Source organism: Panulirus ornatus, chromosome 29 (assembly GCF_036320965.1).
Source record: "Panulirus ornatus isolate Po-2019 chromosome 29, ASM3632096v1, whole genome shotgun sequence".
Taxonomy (NCBI): Eukaryota; Metazoa; Arthropoda; class Malacostraca; order Decapoda; family Palinuridae; genus Panulirus; species Panulirus ornatus.
In genome coordinates this window covers 20,797,092-20,819,726 of record NC_092252.1, presented here as the reverse complement: position 1 = coordinate 20,819,726, position 22,635 = coordinate 20,797,092, and the positions used below count along the sequence as shown (strand labels likewise).

The window sequence follows — 22,635 nt, the reverse complement described above, 5'->3', positions numbered from 1 at the left end:
AGGAAAGACAACCTTTGCCCAGACATGTAAGGGTTTGGTCAAAGGCCATTTGTGTCATGAGTGTAGGGAAGATGAGGACGTATGATGGCCTTTGACTTGCTCCTAAACCCTGAACAACAGCATATGTTTGAAATGAAGCTCACCAGATGTGAAAAAAAATCCTTACACAATATCTTTATACCATGTACTACCGACAAGAATGCCTAAAAAACTTACGTGCTTAACTATTTTGATGTGGAAGGATACTAAGATGAGGGGATGGGTCCCTTGCTGGTGGCATGGATGCTCCTTATTAATGTAATTATATCATGATTATGGGAGGACAAGAATCCAGGCTGTGAAACGATTTATTTGACTAGAACAGGTGGTATGACTAGATAGAATGAAGAAAGTAATATGGGGGTGTATGAGAGATATGGCATGGCAGGAAATGCAAAGGGAATGAACTGTGGAGTGATAAAGTGGGTGAAACATAATACTTTGAGATGGTTTGAGCACATGGAAAGATTGCAAGATGGGGAGTTTATAAGGAGAGTGGCATGGGGAAATAGAGTAGAAGACTACTGGAGGGAGAGAAATGGGGGAAGAAAGCATGGAATATGTGAGGAGGCAAAGATGACTGTGATATATAGGAATAAAAAGTGAAATGTATGGTGGATGGATAAGATTAGAAATGCTGTGGAAGAAAAGAAAAAGGTATGTCATAGATTGCTTGAAGGGAATGTAGCAGTGGAAGTTTAGCAAAGGTTGAGGGAAGAATATAATATGTGTAAGTGAAATGGTAAGAAGCTGATAAAGGAAAGCAAAGAAAGAGAAGATGAAGACCTTAGAAGAAAGCTGACTGAAAAGTTTAGGGAAAATAAGAAATTTTACAGGAAGGAGGTAAAAAAAAAAGGAAAGAAGTGGATGTAAGGAAATTTCAATGTGAGAAGTAAGGAAGGGGAGTTGCTGAATCAAAAGGGAGGAAGTGAGAGAAAGATGGAAAGAGTATTTTGAAGAGCTGATGAATGTGGTACAAGGTGAAGCAGTAGCTGTTGCATACATGGGTATGGAGGATGGAAGGAAGAGGGTACAAGTGCATGGGCCTATGGCAAGAGGGAGAGTAAAAAAAAGGATGATGATGAGGGTGAAAGACAACTGGAGTAGATGGGATTACAGATGAAATCCTGAAATACGGAGAAAATCTGATGTGTAATTTAGCATGGAAACAGAAGGTTATGCCTAAGGACTGCATGAAAGCTATCATTTCTGCTGAATTTAAAGGATAAAGTGTTAAGGATATATGTAGAACCAGGAAAAGTATGCAAGAGTGATGAATAACAGAGCAATGGAAGTGACTGAATGCAGAATAAAAGAGGAGCAAGGAGATTTTAAGAATGGTAGGGGATGTGTAGATCAGATTTTTGTGATGAAAATGACTGTAGAAAAGAATCTAGCAAAGGGTAAGAAGCTCTATGGAGCTTTTATGGATCTGGAGAAGGTGTTTGACGAATCAAGTGGAATGCTTCATGGGATGTGTTAAGGATATTTGAGGTAGGGGGCAATTGATGGATGGTGTGAGAGCCTTCTTTAGAGTGGATGGAGAGTTGGCAAAAGTTGTGGTATATATGCATGTGTGAGGCAAGGCTGTGTGATGTCACTGAGGTCTTTTTAACTTATAAATGGATGGAGTAATAAGAGAGGTGAAAACAAAACTAGAAAAAGGATTTGCAGTGATGGAGTGTGGCAGAGAGGGATGGTGGTTAGTGCCAATCCTGTTTGTCGATGATACTGTGTTGTTTCCTAAGGGTGAAAAGGAGTTGCACAGGGTTGTAAGCATGTTTTGTATTTTATGAAGTGTGTACATAGGCACAATTGAAGGTAAATGCAAGTAAAAGTAAAGTAATGATGTTTGAAAGAAACAGAGTGAAAATATAAATTCTGCAAAACCCCTACAGAGTGAAAGATTAAAGCGAACTAAACTTGGTTTTATACATATATATATATATATATATATATATATATATATATATATATATATATATATATATATATATATATATATATATATATATATGGGGGGGAGGGGGGGGACAAAGAATGGAAGAGGTGAGAGAATTTAGGTATTTAGGAACTATCTTGGGTTAGTTTGGTGAGATGGAAGGTGAGATATGGAAGAGAGCAGTATTGGGTAGAAGAGTCATCAGGTCCCTTAATAGGGATGAGGTGCAAGTATGGAAGTGAAGAAAGGATTAAGGGAGAGCTTATTCTTCCCAACCCTGACCTATGCAGCTGAAACATACATAGAATGAGCTATTTGAGAGAAGCCTGTTGTATGTCTGGATGGAAGGGAAAAAATAAGGGTGTGTATGAGAGATGTGGTATGATAGGGAATGCAAAGGAAATGAATTGTAGAGTGGGTGAAGTGTAATACTCTGAGGTGGCTTGGGCATGTGGAAATAACTCAAGATGGAGAGTTTACAAGGAGAATGTATGATAGTACAATTAAGGGGGTTTGTGTGAAGAACACCATCTATGACATGAAAAAATAGAATGGAAGAGTACTGGAGGGAAAGAAATGGTGGAAGAATGCATGAAATGGTGCATGTGAAGGAGACATGTCAGGACAAGGATAAGTGAAGACTTTTTTTGCTGTGGCCACCCTGTTGATGGGAGTTCCCACAGGAAACAGGCATCTGAGATTTATATAGATAGGTAGATAGCATGTAAGGACAGGGATAAGTGGAGAATATTATGCCAAGGCCACCCCCTTGATGAAAGCTTCTGGAGGGAATGGGCATCAGAGATATAGACACATTGATAGATGAGATTTTCTTGTGAATTCTTTATACATACACCTATACACATTACACACTTCATGGTTTTCTAGCCACCTATGATTTTACACATCCCATGTGTATCATTACTTATTTTCATACATTCATAATTTTGTTAAGCTTATGCACCATTTCCTGGGAACCAAGGCAATGCTTGGAACAGACGTAAAACAGCCTCATTTGTTTACATCCACTCCCTAGCTCCCATATGTATTGCATCAAAACCAGAGCCTCCCATCCACGATCAGGCCTTACAGATCTTTTCTTGGTTTCCTCTGACTGCTTGTTTAGCCCACGGACAACACTTTGCCTCCTATCTACCACATCATTCCAAATCACTATGTCCAGTGCATGCCTCACACCCTTCTGCATGTTCAGGCCTAAAGTAATTCGAAGCATCTTCCACTTTATTATAAAAAAGTGCAATAACCTCTCCTCGTCATCCACTGATAGGTCTTTCCGACTTTTAGCTAAGGGCATCTCTAAAGACTTCTGTCGCTCTACCTTTTCCTCACTTTCTGTTCTGACAGTACTATAGTTGTTTCTCCTGTAGATAAAGCAACTCTCTTTGGTTCCCATTTCTCCTCTAACTCCACCTTCAATGACTCTAACATTCCTTCTTCCCCCTGTTGATCCTCTTACTAATCCTATGCCCCTCCCTGTCATCTTTTTTTGGTCTGTCCAATAACTGCTTCTCTCTCTGGATACAAGCAAGGCTTATGGTCGTGATGGTATCTATACCCATGTACTGAAAGATTGTGCCTCTGAACTTGCACCTGTGCTTGCTCATATGTTCTTTTTCTGTTTAAAAACCAATACTTCTCCTTCTTCTTGGAAGCATGCATTGATATATCCAATCCCTAAGAAGGCTGACCACTACTGACCCCTCTAATTATTGTCCTATTACTTTGACATCTACCATTTCCAAAATCTTTGGATCCCTCCTTGATTCTCACAGTCTTCTCTATGATGACCAGTATGGCTTCCTCTCTAGCCCATATATCTCTGTCACTATTGATGGATCAGCCTCCCCCTTTCTCCATCAACAGCAGTGTCCCTCAAGGTTCTGTCTTGTCTCCAATACTTATTCTCCTTTTTTCAATGATTTCCTCTTCTACAAACAACCAAGTGCACTCATATGCTGACGACTCAACACTGCATTCATTCACATCCTTCAATTCTGCTCCTTCATCTCTCACTCGATCTGCATCTCGTATTGACACAGCTTCCTCAATAAACTTAGACTTTGCCAGGACAATTCTGCTCCTTCATCTCTCACTCGATCTGCATCTTGTATTGACACAGCTTCCTCAATAAACTTAGATTTTGACAGGATATCTCAGAGGGGTAGATGAAATCTAGTTAGGTTTAATGCCTCTAAGACCCAGTTTCTACCTATCTCTTTTATCACAAACTCCTCATAACTCTTGTCTCCCTTTTGATAGGCCTGTAATTCCAACTCCTAACTCAGTAAACATACTTGGTATTACTGTAACATCCACTCTTTCTTAGAAACCCCATATTACAGATATAACTAGGTCTGCCTCTAAGAAATGGGGACTCCTGTTTAGATGCCAAAATTTCATACAAAGCAGTGGTTCTTCCTTGTATGGAGTATTGCTGTTGCATCTGGAGGTGGTTCTGGCTCTGCATACTCACTTTACAGAGCTGAGTCAAAAGTGGCCCAATTTATAAACTCTCCCAGGCTAACTTCAAAGCTTGCCTCTTGTCCTATGCTGCAATGCTGGTTCTATTTCCCTCTTCTATAGGTATTACTTTGGTTTTTGCTTCCAAGGGCTGGCTGCTTGTATGCTCACACCATTAGCTAGACCACGAAATACTCAGCAAGCTGCTGCTTCATATGATTACTATGTGGCTGCTAGCGACTCAAGGGCCATTCTGATAACTGTTTCTTTCCTCACACCTTAAAGCTTTGGAATTTTCTACCTTCTTATGTCTTCCCAATAACTATGACCTGACATTCTAAAAGACAGGTTTTTCACTTCCTCCAAAATTTCTAAATGCTTTCCCTTGTCTCTTCTTTTTCTCTTACATGATCCTCTCTGTATTTCAATTAAGGCCTATCCTTGATGTGGACTATTGTCCATGATTAAAACATCCAACATAAAAAGATAGAAATTTATTCTTCTACCTCCTCCCTTGTTTCCTCCTTTTCCTTGTTCCATCTGCTATCACCATTAGTACCCTCTCAATCATCATCTAACTCATTCCCTTCATATATCCAGACCATTTCAGCACACAATCTTCAGCTCTCATACATACTCCTCTTACTACCACACCTCTATCTTATCCTATTAATTTTTAGTCCACCCATCCTCCTTACTTCACATATTGCCCTTAAACATTTCCTTTCCACATCATCGACTCTGTTCCATACTTTTCTATCTATAGCCCGTGCCTCACATCCATACAATCTTGTTAAGATTACTGTACCATCAAAAATACCTATCTTTGCCCTCCCAGTAACCTCTTTTTCCACATACTCCTCTATTAATCCAGAAACTACCCCCTCCCCATATCCGCTCTTATAGCTCACAGCAGCTCCCATGGTTTCATTCCCTGCCATGTCCCTCCCAGGGATCTAAAACATTCGTTTCTTCACATTCTCCCCATTCAAATTCACACTCTAACCTACCCCTCTCTCCATTGATAAACTTAATAAACTCGCTTTTATTTGCATCTACTTTCCTATCACATGTACTCAGACTCATAAACCAGCTTCCTCAATTTTTCATTTGAAAATGCCAACAATGTTATGTCATCAGCAATCATAAACTGACTCACCTCCCAGCCCTCAGCCCATAACAAACAACAGACCTGTCCCTCTCTCCATGACCCTTTTAATTATCTTCCTCATCAACCCATCCATAAACTGATTAAAATACAAGATGAAATTGCAAACTCCTGCTGCAAACCTACCTTCACCTGGAACCACGTAACTTTCTTCCTACTCACACACATGCCATACTTTTTAAATAAAATCTTGAAAAAACATCTGACTGCTTCTAGTAGCTTATTTGCCACACCATATGTTCATAAGGCCTTCCACAGAGCATCTCTATTAACCTATCATACACTTTCTTCAGGTTCATTAATGTCAGTTACAAATCCTTCTGTTTCTCTAATCACAATAATTCAAAGCAAACACCTTATCCCCACACCTCTACCACTCCTCAAACCACATTGTTCCTATTCTGTCTGTTGCTTCGTGCATACCATCACAATACCAATCACTGCTCTCCTGTAGAACTTACCAAGTACAATCAACAAGCTTATACCTCAGTAATGTGAACATTCACTTTTGTCCCCCTTGCCTTCATGCAGTAACACTATACAGGCATTCCACAAATCTTCAAGTACCACACAATAAGCCATACAAGTAATAAAAATCCTAGCTAACCAATCAACAGCAGTCACCTCCTTTCTCAGGAAATTCAACTACAAATCCATCCACTTCAATTGCTTTCCTGTATTTCACCAAACCACTTGCAGTGACTCTCAAAACTTGGCAAACTTCACTGTCCAAAACACTCCATGTCTGCCACTGTAGCATACTCACTCCATCTTCTCTCCACCTCATCTCTGTCCATTTACCACTTTCCCATCTGCCCTCTTCACAGACACTCCTATTTGCTGTATTGTTCTTATCACACTACTAATTTCCATTTAGAATATTTGTTATTCCCCCAAGTTTGCTGATACTTACTCACCTTAATTCTCATTTGCCCTCTTTTCAGCCCCTTTATCTTTCTCTTTTCCTGTACATCTTCCATCTTCCAGTCACTCAGACTTCTATGCAAGTGATGTCCATACATCTCTCTTTTCTCATTCACTAGCATCTCACCTTCATCATTCCACCAGTCACTCCTCTGTCTCACATGCTTATCTACCACCTTCTATATGCCACACAATTCTAGTGTACTTGTAAGAAAAGTTTCCTTAAATATCTTACATTCCTTGCCTTTTTTTTCACTCTCTTCTGGCATCTCATCACTCAAGCCTCTTTTCCCAGCTTACTCACTTTCACCACCCTCTTCCCACCCATATCATTTCTTCTTTTCCTAAACACTCACCCTCAACTCCATCAAAAAGTGATCAGACTTCCCACCAGCTACCCCTTTCAACACATTCACATCCAAAAGTCAATCTTTTGTACACCTTTAAAATGGTACATTATCCACTGATTTGTGCTTACCATCTACCCATTTAAACAAAATATTCATCTACTCCACTCTAAACTATGTGTCTTCTGTAATCTTTCACTCACTCAGCAGTAAATAAAAGAAAGTTGCATGAAAAAGTAAGAAAGTGGAGCACTCAGAACAAACTCTGGCTACCTAGAAACCACAAATACTCAAACTATTACAGAATGAAACATAGATCTTCCCAAAACAATTCCATATCAACATACATGGCACACAATTCTTTGGAACAAAGCTAGACTCCTCCCTCCAAAACTGCACCATTATCAACTGACGACCCTCAAGTTGAAATAAAAAGCCCACACCTGCCTCAAACTTTAGCACCAGTGACTCAAATTCCCCCTTCACCATTAAACAGAACACTGATGAAACATGTACTTACTAAAGTGACCTGACAAACAGTCAGGACATCAAGTATCCCTAAAAATACTGATTCAACACATCCCAGGTCCCTTCATGCCCAAGATAAATCCACCACAAGGACATTATTTATTGTACAGTTGCCCCATACACACACAGATACACACAGACACACATATATACAGGAGCCCCCATGGTGTAATGATTAGCTTTATCAACCATGAGTCAGTATGGGCCAGTCCAAGATTGGACCAGCATGAATTCGAATCCTAAGTGTAGCAGTCAGCCTACACCTAACCCAGGTGTTCAGCCAAAAAATGGAGCTAGATGATATATGGGTACCTGGATTAGACTGAGGAGGTGGTGTGCATATTTGCATGAGTAAAGATATAGTACTTGTACACAAGGTTAAGAGACTTGACAACATGAATGTAAAGCTCTCTATCTGTAACACACAAATAACAATCACAATATTTCAACACTTTACAATCTATGGTCTTGTCAAATGGACTTTGCTGACTTTCTGTGTGCTGCAGTAATTCCATACAGTCAGAAGCGATTCCTGGAGCAGGAAGTATGCAGGTGTTGCTGGACTCTGCCTACTTTAAGCTACAGCACAAGTGAAAATTGCCTGTTTTATCTTGTAAGTGTGTGTGTGTGTGTGTGTGTGTGTGTGTGTGTGTGTGTGTGTGTGTGTGTGTGTGTGTGTGTATAGATGTTATATTTATAACAGTCATGCATTTATTTATTCATTTATTATACTCTGTCACTGTCTCCTGCATTAGTGAGGTAGCTCAAGGAAACAGACAAAAGAATGGCCCAACCCACATACATACATATGTATATACATACACGTCCACACATGCACATATACATACCTATACATCTCAACGTATACATACATATACACTGACAGAAATATACATATATACACATGTACATAATTCATACTGTTTGCCCTTATTCATACCTGTCGCCACCCGGCCACACATGAAATGACAGCCCCCTTCCCCTGCATGTGCGCGAGGTAGTGCTAGGAAAAGACAACAAAGGCCACATTCGTTCACACTCAGTCTCTAGCTGTCATGTATAATGCACCGAAACAACAGCTCCTTACCCACATCCAGGCCCCACAAAACTTTCCATGGTTTACCCCAGATGCTTCACATGCCCTGGTTCAATCCATTGACAGTACGTCAACCCCGGTATACCACATCATTCCAACTCACTCTATTCCTTGCATGCCTTTCACCCTCCTGCATGTTCAGGCCCCAATCACTCAAAATCTTATTCACTCCATCTTTCCACCTCCAATTTGGTCTCCCACTGCTCCTTGTTCCCTCCACTTCTGACAAATATATCCTCTTGGTGAATCTTTCCTCACCCATTCTCTCCATGTGACCAAATCATTTCAAAACACTCTCTTCTGCTCTCTCAACCACACTCTTTTTGTTACCACACATCTCTCTTACCCTTTCATTACTTACTCGATCAAACCAGCTCACACCACATATTGTCCGCAAACATCTCATTTCCAGCACATCCACCCTCCTCCACACAACTCTATAGCCCATGCCTTGCAACCATATAACATTGTTGGAACCACTATTCCTTCAAGCATACCCATTTTTGCTTTCCAAGAGAACGTTCTCGATTTCCACACATTTTACAATGCTCCCAGAACTTTTGCCCCCTCCCCCATCCTATGATTCACTTCTGCTTTCATGGTTCCATCCACTGCCAAATCCACTCTCAGATATCTACGACACTTCACTTCCTCCAGTTTTTTCCATTCAAACTTACCTCCCAATTGACTTGTCCCTCAACCCTACTGTACCTAATAACCTTGCTCTTATTCACATTTACTCTAAGCTTTCTTCTTTCACACACTTTACTATACTCAGTCATCAGCTTCTGGAGTGTCTCACACGAATCAGCCACCAGCGCTGTATCATAAGCGAACAATGACTGACTCATTTCCCAAGCTCTCTCATCCACAACAGACTTCATACTTGCCCCTCTTTCCAAAACTCTTGCATTCACCTCCCTAACAACCCCATCCATAAACAAATTAAACAACCATGGAGACATCATGCACCCCTGCTGCAAACCAACATTCACTGAGAACCAATCACTTTCCTCTCTTCCTATATGTACATATGCCTTACATCCTCGATAAAAACTTTTCACTGCTTCTAACAACTTGCCTCCCACACCATATTTTCTTAATACCTTCAGCAGAGCATCTCTATCAACTTTATCATATGCCTTCTCCAAATCCATAAATGCTACATACAAATCCATTTGCTTTTCTAAGTATTTCTCACATACATTCTTCAAAGCAAACACCTGATCCACACATCCTCTACTACGTCTGAAACCACACTGCTCTTCCTCAATCTGATGCTCTGTACATGCCTTCACCCTCTCAATCAATACACTCCCATATAATTTCCCAGGAATACTCAACAAACTTATACTTCTGTAATTTGAGCACTCACTTTTATCCCCTTTGCCTTTGTACAGTGGCACTATGCAAGCATTCTGCCAATCCTCAGGCACCTCACCATACATACATACATTAAATAACCTTGCCAACCAGTCAACAATACGGTCATCCCCTTTTTTAATAAATTCCACTGCAATACCATCCAAACCTGCTGCCTTGCCAGCTTTCATCTTCTGCAAAGCTTTTACTACCTCTTCTCTGTTCACCAAATCATTTTCCCTAACCCTCTCACTTTGCACACCACTTCAGCCAAAACACCCTATATCTGCAACTCTATCATCAAATACATTCAACAAACCTTCAAAATACTCACTCCATCTCCTCACATCACCACTACTTGTTATCACCTCCCCATTAGCCCCCTTCACTGATGTTCCCATTTGCTCCCTTGTCTCACTCACTTTATTTACCACCTTCCAAAACATCTTATTCTCCCTAAAATTTATGATACTTTCTCACCCCAACTCTCATTTGCCCTCTTTTTCACCTCTTGCACCTTCTTCTTGACCTCCTCCCTCTTTCTTTTATACATCTCCCACTCATTTGCATTATTTCCCTGCAAAAACATCCAAATGCCTCTCTCTTCTCTTTCACTAATAATCTTACTTTTTCATCCCACCACTCTACCTTTTCTAATCTGCCCACTTCCCATGCTTCCCATGCTACAAGCATCTTTTGTGCAAGCCATCACTGCTTCCTTAAATACATCCCATTCCTCCCCCACTCCCCTTACATCCTTTGTTCTCACCTTTTTCCATTCTGTACTCAGTCTCTCCTAGTACTTCCTCACATGAGTCTCCTTCCCAAGCTCACTTACTCTCACCACTCTCTTCACCCGACATTCTTCTTTTCTGAAAACCTCTACAAATCTTCACTTTCGCGTGCACAAGATAATGATCAGCCATCCCTCCAGTTGCACCTCTCCGCACATTTACATCCAAAAGTCTCTCATGCGCCTATCAATTAACACGTAATCCAATAATGCTCTCTGGCCATCTCTCCTACTTACATACGTATACTTATGTATATCTCTCTTTTTAAACCAGTTATTTCCAATCACCAGTCCTTTTTCAGCACATAATCTACAAGTTCTTCACCATTTCCATTTATATACATCATAATATTTATATACATCATAATATTCTAAATGCTAGAGCATTGTTCAACTATGTCTTTCTCCAAGTGCCTGTTCTTAAAAGCCTATAAAAGGTAGGTTACCACAAGCAAGTATATCAGATTCACCATGAAACTTACCGTCATGTCATGTTCCGTGATGTAGGCTGGGATCTCCAGTTGGTCCGGGTCAATGATGTCATACAAGTATTCCACTCCTGGTACTGAATGAACCTGGGGAAGATATAATACCATCAAAACAAAAATTTCAAAAGCTTTTTATAGGACATCTTACAGTTCAAGATGGATAAGCAACATCAGTACTGCACTGATTAGGTACATTTACAATAAAGTGAGTGAAATGCTAATTCTGCAACTCTAAACCTACCTAATGGACAAATAATGGAAAAGTAAATTTAACACAACAAACATGTTTAAGATATAATTGGCTTTGACAATTCAATTTTATAAATCTTTCTTACACTTGATGGGATATTCCAGATATTTTAACCTAATTCATGATCACGGTATTTCTTAAGCTAACAGAAAACACAATGACAATGTCAACTTGGTACTTCTCAACCCATCCTGCAGACTAAATGGGTAAACATGAGTTAATTCTGTAGTACTAGTACTAGTACTAGTACTAGGAGTACTATTGTGCCTTTTTGATAATATTTCTTTTCATTTAATGGGATACTGAGGGAATGAATGCATATTCTCAAGATATCTTTGGACTTGTAACAGGATAATGACAAATAAGTTCTTTCTGCCCTAACAAAGACTGCCACATTTGCAAATATTAAGAGAATCCAACATTCACATTAAGAGGCCAATTGGCTTCAACTGAAGGTTAAAACCTCTTTCTTCTTCAAGTAAGCCTTCTATGCTGTGCATGCCATGTGGCAATGCCATGAGGCTTTCCCTAGCATGAGTCGGTATATCTGGCCTTGTTATCTCACTTCATCAATTTCAGTCTACCACCATCATACTTGTGTGAGGAAGTACCATGAGAGATTGAGTGTACAATGGCAAAAGGTGAGAGCTAATGGCATCAGGGGATATATTCAGAGAAGCAGTGATGGTATGTGCAAAAGATGCATGTAGCATGGGAGAGGTGGGTGGTGAGTAGTGGGCTGAAAAAGTAAAGTTGTTAGTGAAAGAGAAAAGAGAGGTGTTTGGATGATACAAGGAAGATGTGCAGATGATTAGGAGATGTATGAAAGAAAGCAGCAGGAGGTCAAGAGGAAGGTGCAAGGGTTGAAAATAAGGGCAAATGAGAGTTGGGGTGAAAGAGTATCATTAAACTTTACGGAAAATAAAAAGATGTTTTGGAAGGAGGTAAATAACGTGTGTAAGACAAAAACGAATGGAAACATCTGTGAAGAGGGCAAGGGGGGTTGTGATAACAGGTAGTGATGAAGTAAGGAGATGAAGCGAATATTTCAAAGGTTTGTTGAATGTGTTTGATGATACAGTGACAGATGTAGGGTGTTTAGGTCAGGGTGATGTTCAAAGTGAGAGGGTTCCGGGAGAATGGATTGGTTAAGAGAGTAGAAGTGGCGAAAGCCTTGTGGAAGATGAAATCTGGCAAGGCAGCAGGATTAGATGGTACTGCAGTGACATCAAGCACCCCTGCTGCTTACCAACCTTCACCTGGAACCATTCACTATCATCTCTTCCTACTTGTACACATGCCTTGAACCCTTGATAAAAACTTCTCGCTGCTTCAAGCAGCTTCCATCCCACACCGTATATTCTTAAGACCTTCCACAAAGCTTCTCTATCAACCCTATCATATGCCTTCTCTAGATTCATAAATGCCATACATATATCCAACTCTTTTTCAAAGTATTTCTCAGACATAATTTAAAGCAAACACCTGATCCACACATCCCCTATCATATCTGATATCAGCAGCTACTCCCCAATCTCTTGTTCTGTATGTGCCTTCACTGCTTAATATTACCCTCGCATACAACTTACCATGTAAACTCAACAAACTTGCACCTCTGTAGTTTGAACACTCACCTTTATCCCCCTTGCCTTTGTACAGTGGCATTATGCATGCATCCTGCCAATTCTCAGGCACCCCACCACAATCCTTACAATCACTAAAAATCCTTTCTTACCAATTAACAACACAGCCACCCCCTTTCTTAAATTTAACAGCAATACCATCCACTCTAGCTTCTTTTCCACCTTTTCTCTCTTCACTGAATCACTCTGCATGACTCTCTTGCTTTGCATATCACTCCAACATCTGCCCCCCCATCATCAAACACATTCAACAGTCTTTCAAAATACTCATCCCATCTCCTCCTCACTTCATCACTACCTGTTATCATTTACCCTTTTGCCCACTTCACCAGTGTTCCTACTTCCTCTTGTTTTTCACTCATTATTAACCTCCTACCAAAACATCTCATTCTCCCTAAAGTTTATTGATACTAATTCAACCCATCTCTCATTTGCCCTCTTTTTCAACAACTGTACCTTCCTCTTGACCTCCTACCACTCTCTCTTATACATCCCCCAATCATTTACACTCTCTTGTAAAGAACACCGAAATGCCTTTCTTTTCTCTTTTCACTAAAAACTTTTTCACCCTACCACTTTCTAATCTGCCCATCTCCCACCTTTTGCATGCTACATGCATCTCTCACACATGCCAGCACTACTTTCCTAAATTCCTCCCATTCTCACCCATTCCCCTTGCTTCATTTTCTCCTTTTTCCATTCTACTTTCAATCTCTCCTGATATTTCTTCACACAAGTCTCCTTTCCAAGTTCACTTACATTCGCTACTCTCTTCTCCCCAACACAGTTTCCTCTTTTGCGAAAACCTTTACAAATATTCATCCTCGCATCCACTACATAGTGATCAGCCATTCCACCAGCTGCCCCTCTGCACATTTACATCCAAAAGTCTTTCTTTTACATGCTTATCGCTTAATATGCAATCTAATAGTGCCTGCTGACCATCTCTCCTTGTATACATACACTTGTGTATATCCCTCTTTTTAAACCATGTATTCCCAATTACCAGTCTCTTTCAGTACATAATTCCACAAGATCTTCACCATCTCCATTCGTAACACTGAATTTCCCATGTAAACCATTTATACCCTCAAATGCCAAATTACTTGCCTTCAAATTTAAATCACCCATCACTAATACCAGGTTTTCTTCATCAAAGCTGCTGACACTCACTTAGCTGCTCCCAAATATTTGTCTCTCAATCTTTCTTCTCATGGCCAGGTGCCTAAGCACCAATAATCAACCATCTCTTGCCATCCACTTTCAGTTATACTCACATCAATCTATAATTTACTTTCTTACATTTCAACACACACTCCCGCAACTCCTACTTTAGGAGTAGTGCTATCTCCTTCCATAGCTCATGTCCTCTTACCTACCCCCGACTAATCCTAAGACATTTCCAAACCATTCTTCCCCTTTACCCTCGAGCTTTGCTTCACTTAACAAAACCCAAGGCATAAGTGGGGAACACAACAAACATTCCTACTTCCTACAACAGATAACAGCTACTGACATAGGCTCATGTGATGTGCCAGCATGTCATATAGTTACCACTGCTTCACAGAGGGTGCCAATGTCACTGGTGGACACGAACACTATTTCAGGTAGGATAATGTGATATGTGCCAATATAACTGCCATGGGCCCACTTGTGCCTTATTCATTGGCAGGCACTTATTCGTTCAATTACACATTCATTTATCATATAAAAGGTATAACTTTATTTACATTATCAATTCAAAAAAATTATCTTATTTTCATTAAAGCATTATACAAAAGTAAAGAAAGTTTCTTTTCTTCTAAAAATAAACAACAGTGTGTGTAAATTTAGCGTCCCATCCCAACGATCTATGCATACTTTCTATGAGGGACCTGTGGATGAATGAGATGCATGATATTTTACCAGCTATTGCCAGTAACATCATTAAACTTCCATGTAGGCACTCCCTGGAGGTGAGCAGTTCAAACAAAGGTAGGAAAAATCAATATCTCTTAATGAACACTGGTCATAATCACTTGTCTATTGATGTGCTGGCAAATCTATCTATCTATTTATCTATCTATCTATCTATATATTGGAAAGGATCACAATTTTGCGCTTGATTAAGATATTCCTATAAGTCCACGGGGAAAGTTAAAGAGAATAAGTTACCAAGTGCACTTTCGTGTAATAATCACATCATCAGGGGTGACACAAGAGAGAAATATAACACAGTTGATATACATCAAAGAGACGAAGCTTGGATGCCATTTGGTAAACATGCGATTATCCAAGACATACAAGGAGCGTTCATAAACTTATCATTTTACAAATTTTATCAACAATAAAGTTATCTAATTTGTATAGACCATCACTAATATTAAAATTATAATTCTTTGTGTATTTAATAATAAAAGATTCAATGATATTTCTCGTGGTAACAGAGTTAGAATTAATAACTGAGATGGCATTACTCCAGTCAATACAATGATCATAGTTTTTACTGTGATTAAATAATGAATTTGATTCTTGTCCCATTCTTATCCTATATACATGTTGCTTAAAACTAACAGAAAGATCCTTACCAGTCTGCCCAACATAAAACTTATCACAATTTCTACATGGCACTTTATAGATGCATCCAGGAGAATGTTCTGGTGAATTCCTGATTAAGATATTCTATATACTATTATTGTTGATGAAGGAAACATTTACATTAAAGGATTTAAGCAACCTCCCATTGAAACCAAGAATCTTTTAGTTTGCCCTTTTGATAATAATCTCACTTTACCTCCCATGTTGCTTAAATCCTTTAATGTAAATATTGCCTTCAGCAACAATAAGACTATAAAGAATATCTTAATCAGGGATTCACCAGAAAATTCTGGATGCATAAAGTGCCATGTAGAAATTGTGATAAGTTTTATGTTGGGCAGACTGGTACGGATCTTTCTGTTAGACTTAAGCAACATAAATATAGTATAACAACGGGACAAGAATCAGATGTCTTATTCAATCACATAAAAAACTATGATCATTGTATTAACTAGAGTAATGCCATCTCAGTTATTAACTCTAACTCTATTACCACGAGAAATATCATTGAATATTCTATTACCAAATACACAAAGAATTAATAATCTTAATATTAGTGAGAAATACTTAGAAAAGCAAATGGATTTGTATGTAGCATTTATGGATCTGGAGAAGGCATATGATAGAGTTGATAGAGATGCTCTGTGGAAGGTATTAAGAATATATGGTGTGGGAGGCAAGTTGTTAGAAGCAGTGAAAAGTTTTTATCGAGGATGTAAGGCATGTGTACGTGTAGGAAGAGAGGAAAGTGATTGGTTCTCAGTGAATGTAGGTTTGCGGCAGGGGTGTGTGATGTCTCCATGGTTGTTTAATTTGTTTATGGATGGGGTTGTTAGGGAGGTGAATGCAAGAGTTTTGGAAAGAGGGGCAAGTATGAAGTCTGTTGGGGATGAGAGAGCTTGGGAAGTGAGTCAGTTGTTGTTCGCTGATGATACAGCGCTGGTGGCTGATTCATGTGAGAAACTGCAGAAGCTGGTGACTGAGTTTGGTAAAGTGTGTGAAAGAAGAAAGTTAAGAGTAAATGTGAATAAGAGCAAGGTTATTAGGTACAGTAGGGTTGAGGGTCAAGTCAATTGGGAGGCGAGTTTGAATGGAGAAAAACTGGAGGAAGTGAAGTGTTTTAGATATCTGGGAGTGGATCTGGCAGCGGATGGAACCATGGAAGCGGAAGTGGATCATAGGGTGGGGGAGGGGGCGAAAATTCTGGGAGCCTTGAAGAATGTGTGGAAGTCGAGAACATTATCTCGGAAAGCAAAAATGGGTATGTTTGAAGGAATAGTGGTTCCAACAATGTTGTATGGTTGCGAGACGTGGGCTATGGATGATGGATGTGCTGGAAATGAGATGTTTGAGGACAATATGTGGTGTGAGGTAGTTTGATCGAGAAAGTAACGTAAGGGTAAGAGAGATGTGTGGAAATAAAAAGAGCGTGGTTGAGAGAGCAGAAGAGGGTGTTTTGAAATGGTTCGGGCACATGGAGAGAATGAGTGAGGAAAGATTGACCAAGAGAATATATGTGTTGGAGGTGGAGGGAACGAGGAGAAGAGGGAGACCAAATTGGAGGTGGAAAGATGGAGTGAAAAAGATTTTGTATGATCGGGGCCTGAACATGCAGGAGGGTGAAAGGAGGGCAAGGAATAGAGTGAATTGGAGCGATATGGTATACCGGGGTTGACGTGCTGTCAGTGGATTGAATCAAGGCATGTGAAGCGTCTGGGGTAAACCATGGAAAGCTGTGTAGGTATGTATATTTGCGTGTGTGGACGTATGTATATACATGTGTATGGGGGTGGGTTGGGCCATTTCTTTCGTCTGTTTCCTTGTGCTACCTCGCAAACGCGGGAGACAGCGACAAAAAAAAAAAAAAAAAAAAATTAGTGATGGTCTATGCTAATTAGATAACTTCATTGTTGATAAAATTTGTAAAATTTTAAGTTTATGAACGCTCGTGGTATGTCTTGGACAATTGCATGTTTACAAATGGCATCCTAGATACGTCTCTTCGTTGTATATCAACTGACTGTTATATTTCTCTCTTGTGTCTCCCCTGATGATGTGATTATTACAAGAAAGTGCACTTGGGAACTTATCGTGTTTCATTTTCCCCGTGGGCTCATAGGCTATATATATATTTGTGACAAGCTTGTAGATTTATGTTCTAAAAAAGGACTGGTGATTGGGAATACCTGGTTTAAAAAGAGAGATATACATAAGTATAGTGATGGTCTATGCTAATTAGATAACTTTATTGTTGATAAAATTTGTAAAATTCTAAGTTTATGAATGCTCGTGGTATGTCTTGGACAATCGCATGTTTACAGATGGCATCCTACATACGTCTCTTCGTTGTATATCAACTGACTGTTATATTTCTCTCTTGTGTCTCCCCTGATGATGTGATTATTACAAGAAAGTGCACTTGGGAACTTATCGTGTTTCATTTTCCCCGTGGGCTCATAGGCTATATATATATTTGTGAAGAGCTTGTAGATTTATGTGCTAAAAAAGGACTGGTGATTGGGAATACCTGGTTTAAAAAGAGAGATATACATAAGTATACGTATGTAAGTAGGTGAGATGGCCAGAAAGCGTTATTGGATTAAGTGTTGATTGATAGATAGGTGAAAGAGAGACTTTTGGATGTTAATGTGCTGAGAGGTGCAACTGGAGGGATGTCTGATCATTATCTTCTGGAGGTGAAGGTGAAGATTTGTAGAGGTTTTCAGAAAAGAAGAGAGAATGTTGGGGTGAAAAGAGTGGTGAGAGCAGCTTGGGAAGGAAACTTGTGTGAGGAAGTACCAGGAGAGACTTAGCACAGAATGGAAAAAGGTGAGAACAAAGGACGTACGGGGAGTGGGGGAGGAATGGGATGTTTTTAGGGAAGCAGTGATGGCTTGCATAAAAGATGCTTGTAGCATGAGAAGCGTAGGAGGTGGGCAGATTAGAAAGGGTCACTAGTGAGTGGTGGTATGAAGAAGTAAGATTATTAGTGAGAGAGAAGAGAGGGGCATTTGAAGAATTTTTGCATGGAAATAATGCAAATGACAAGGAGATGTGTAAAAGAAAGAGGCAGGAGGTCAAGAGAAAGGTGCAAGAGGTGAAAAAGAGGGCAAATGAGAGTTGGGGTGAGAGAGTATCATTAAATTTTAGGGAGAATAAAAAGATGTTTTGGAAGGAGGTAAATAAAGTGCATAAGACGAGGGAAAAAATGGGAACTTCAGTGAAGGGGGCTAATGGGGAGGTGATAACAAGTAGAGGTGATGTGAGAAGGAGATGGAGTGAGTATTTAGAAGGTTTGTTACATGTGTTTCATGATAGATTGGCAGATATAGGGTGTTTTGGTCGAGTTGGTGTGCAAAGTAATAGGGTTAGGGAAAATGATTTGGTAAACAGAGAAGAGGTAGTAAAAGCTTTGCGGAAGATGAAAACCGGCAAGGCAGTGGGTTTGGATGGTATTGCAGTGAAATTTATTAAAAAAAGGGTGTGCCTGTATTGTTGATTGGTTGGTAAAGTTATTTAATGTATATATATATATTCTTTTTTTGCTTTGTCGCTGTCTCCCGCGTTTGCGAGGTAGCGCAAGGAAACAGACGAAAGAAATGGCCCAACCCACCCCCATACACATGTATATACATACGTCCACACACGCAAATATACATACCTACACAGCTTTCCATGGTTTACCCCAGACGCTTCACATGTCTTGATTCAATCCACTGACAGCACGTCAACCCCGGTATACCACATCGCTCCAATTCACTCTATTCCTTGCCCTCCTTTCACCCTCCTGCATGTTCAGGCCCGATCACACAAAATCTTTTTCACTCCATCTTTCCACCTCCAATATGGTCTCCCTCTTCTCCTCGTTCCCTCCACCTCCGACACATGTATCCTCTTGGTCAATCTTTCCTCACTCATTCTCTCCATGTGACCAAACCATTTCAAAACACCCTCTTCTGCTCTCTCAACCACGCTCTTTTTATTTCCACACATCTCTCTTACCCTTACGTTACTTACTCGATCAAACCACCTCACACCACACATTGTCCTCAAACATCTCATTTCCAGCACATCCATCCTCCTGCGCACAACTCTATCCATAGTCCACGCCTCGCAACCATACAACATTGTTGGAACCACTATTCCTTCAAACATACCCATTTTTGCTTTCCGAGATAATGTTCTCGACTTCCACACATTCTTCAAGGCTCCCAGAATTTTCACCCCCTCCCCCACCCTATGATCCACTTCCGCTTCCATGGTTCCATCCGCTGCCAGATCCACTCCCAGATATCTAAAACACTTCACTTCCTCCAGTTTTTCTCCATTCAAACTCACCTCCCAATTGACTTGACCCTCAACCCTACTGTACCTAATAACCTTGCTCTTATTCACATTTACTCTTAACTTTCTTCTTTCCCACACTTTACCAAACTCAGTCACCAGCTTCTGCAGTTTCTCACATGAATCAGCCACCAGCGCTGTATCATCAGTGAACAACAACTGACTTACTTCCCAAGCTCTCTCATCCCCAACAGACTTCATACTTGTCCCTTTTTCCAATACTCTTGCATTCACCTCCCTAACAACCCCATCCATAAACAAATTAAACAACCATGACTCAAAATGAAGTGCCTGAAGACTGACGGAATGCTTGCATAGTGCCACTGTACAAAGGCAAAGGGGATAAAAGTGAGTGCTGAAATTACAGAGGTATAAGTTTGTTGAGTATTCCTGAGAAATTATATGGGGGGCTATTGATCGAGAGGGTGAAGGCATGTACAGAGCATCAGACTGGGGAAGAGCAGTGTGGTTTCAAAAGTGGTAGAGGATGTGTGGATCAGGTGTTTGCTTTGAAGAATTTATGTGAGAAATACTTAGAAAAACAAATGGATTTGTATATAGCATTTATGAAACTGGAGAAGGCATACGATAAAGTTGATAGAGCTGCTCTGCGGAAGGTATTAAGAATATATGGTGTGGGAGGCAAGTTGTCAGAAGCAGTGAAAAGTTTTTATCAAGGATGTAAGGCATGTGTACGTGTAGGATGAGAGGAAAGTGATTGGTTCTCAGTGAATATAGGTTTGCGGCAGGGGTGTGCGATGTCTCCATGGTTGTTTAATTTGCTTATGGATGGGGTTGTTAGGGAGGTAAATGCAAGAGTTTTAAAAAGAGGGGCAAGAATGCAGTCTGTTGTGGATGAGAGAGCTTGGGAAGTGAGTCAGTTGTTGTTCGTTGATGATACAGCCCTGGTGGCTGATTCATGTGAGAAACTGCAGAAGCTGGTGACTGAGTTTGGTAAAGTGTGTGAAAGAAGAGCAAGGTTATTAGGCACTGTAGGGTTGAGGGTCAAGTCAATTGGGAGGTAAGTTTGAATGGAGAAAAACTGGAGGAAGTGAAGTGTTTTAGATATCTGGGAGTGGATTTGGCAGCGGATGGAACCATAGAAGCGGAAATGAATCATAGGGTGGGGGAGGGGGTGAAAATTCTGGGAGCGTTGAAGAATGTGTGGAAGTCAAGAACATTATCTCGGAAAGCAAAAAGGGTATGTTTGAAGGAGTGGTGGTTCCAACAACGTTGTACGGTTGCAAAGCATGGGCTATGTATAGAGATGTGTGCAGGAGGGTGGACGTGCTGGAATAATAGGGTGGAGGAGGAGGCGAACATTCTGGGACTGTTGAAGAATGCGTGGAAGTCGTGAACATTATCTCGGAAAGCAAAAAAGGGTATCATTAATGGAATAGTGATTCCAACAATATTATATGGTTGCGAGGCGTGGGCTATGGAAAGAGTTGTGCGCAGGAGGGTGGATGTGCTGGAAATGAGATGTTTGAGGACAATATGTGGTGTGAGGTGGTTTGATCGAGTAAGTGATAATAGCGTACGAGAGATGTGTGGTAATAAAAAGAGTGTGGTTGAGAGAGAAGAAGAGGGTGTTTTGAAATGGTTTGGTCACATGGAGAGAATGAGTGAGGAAAGATTGACAAAGAGAATATATATGTCAGAGAAGGAGGGAACGAGGAGAAGTGGGAGACCAAATTGGAGGTGGAAAGATGGAGTGAAAAAGATTTTCAGTGATCGGGGCCTGAACATGCATGGGGGTGAAGGCGTGCAAGGAATAGCGTGAATTGGAACGATGTGGTATACCGGGGTCGATGTGATGTCAATGGATTGAACCAGGGCATGTGAAGCATCTGGGGTAAACCATGGAAAGTTCTGCGAGGCCTGGATGTGAAAAGGGAGCTGTGGTTTCAGTGCATTATTATATGACAGCTGGAGACTGAGTGTGAACAAATGTGGCCTTTGTTGTCTTTTCCTAGTGCTACCTCGCACATATGCGGAGGAAGGGGGTTTTTATTTCATGTGTGGCGGGGTGGCGATGGGAATGAATAAAGGCAGACAGTATGAATTATGAACATGTGTATATATATATATCTGTGTGTGTATATATATGTATACGTTGAGATGTATAGGTATGTATATTTGCGTGTGTGGACATGTATGTATGTACATGTGTATGTGGGTGGGTTGGGCTAATCTTTCGTCTGTTTCCTTGCTCTACCTCGCTAACGTGGGAGACAGCGACAAAGTATGATGAATAAATATAAATAAAATCTATCTATCGATATATATATATATATATATATATATATATATATATATATATATATATATATATATATATATATATATATATATTTTTTTTATCATACTTTGTCGCTGTCTCCCGCGTTTGCGAGGTAGCGCAAGGAAACAGACGAAAGAAATGGCCCAACCCCCCCCACACACATGTATATACATACGTCCACACACGCAAATATACATACCTACACAGCTTTCCATGGTTTACCCCAGACGCTTCACATGCCTTGATTCAATCCACTGACAGCACGTCAACCCCGGTATACCACATCGCTCCAATTCACTCTATTCCTTGCCCTCCTTTCACCCTCCTGCATGTTCAGGCCCCGATCACACAAAATCTTTTTCACTCCAT

At 40.3% G+C, this 22,635-nt stretch overlaps 1 protein-coding gene across 1 annotated transcript in view; it reads right to left on the bottom strand.

Moving 5' to 3' along the window:
- The window catches only part of Gdap2 (ganglioside induced differentiation associated protein 2), a 695,029-nt gene that overhangs the window by 33,145 nt on the left and 639,249 nt on the right, over positions 1-22,635 (bottom strand). Inside the window, exon 12 of the mRNA XM_071679390.1 lies at positions 11,163-11,255. Within this exon, the coding sequence (XP_071535491.1) occupies positions 11,163-11,255 (93 nt within the window). The remainder of the gene's footprint in view (positions 1-11,162; positions 11,256-22,635) is intronic.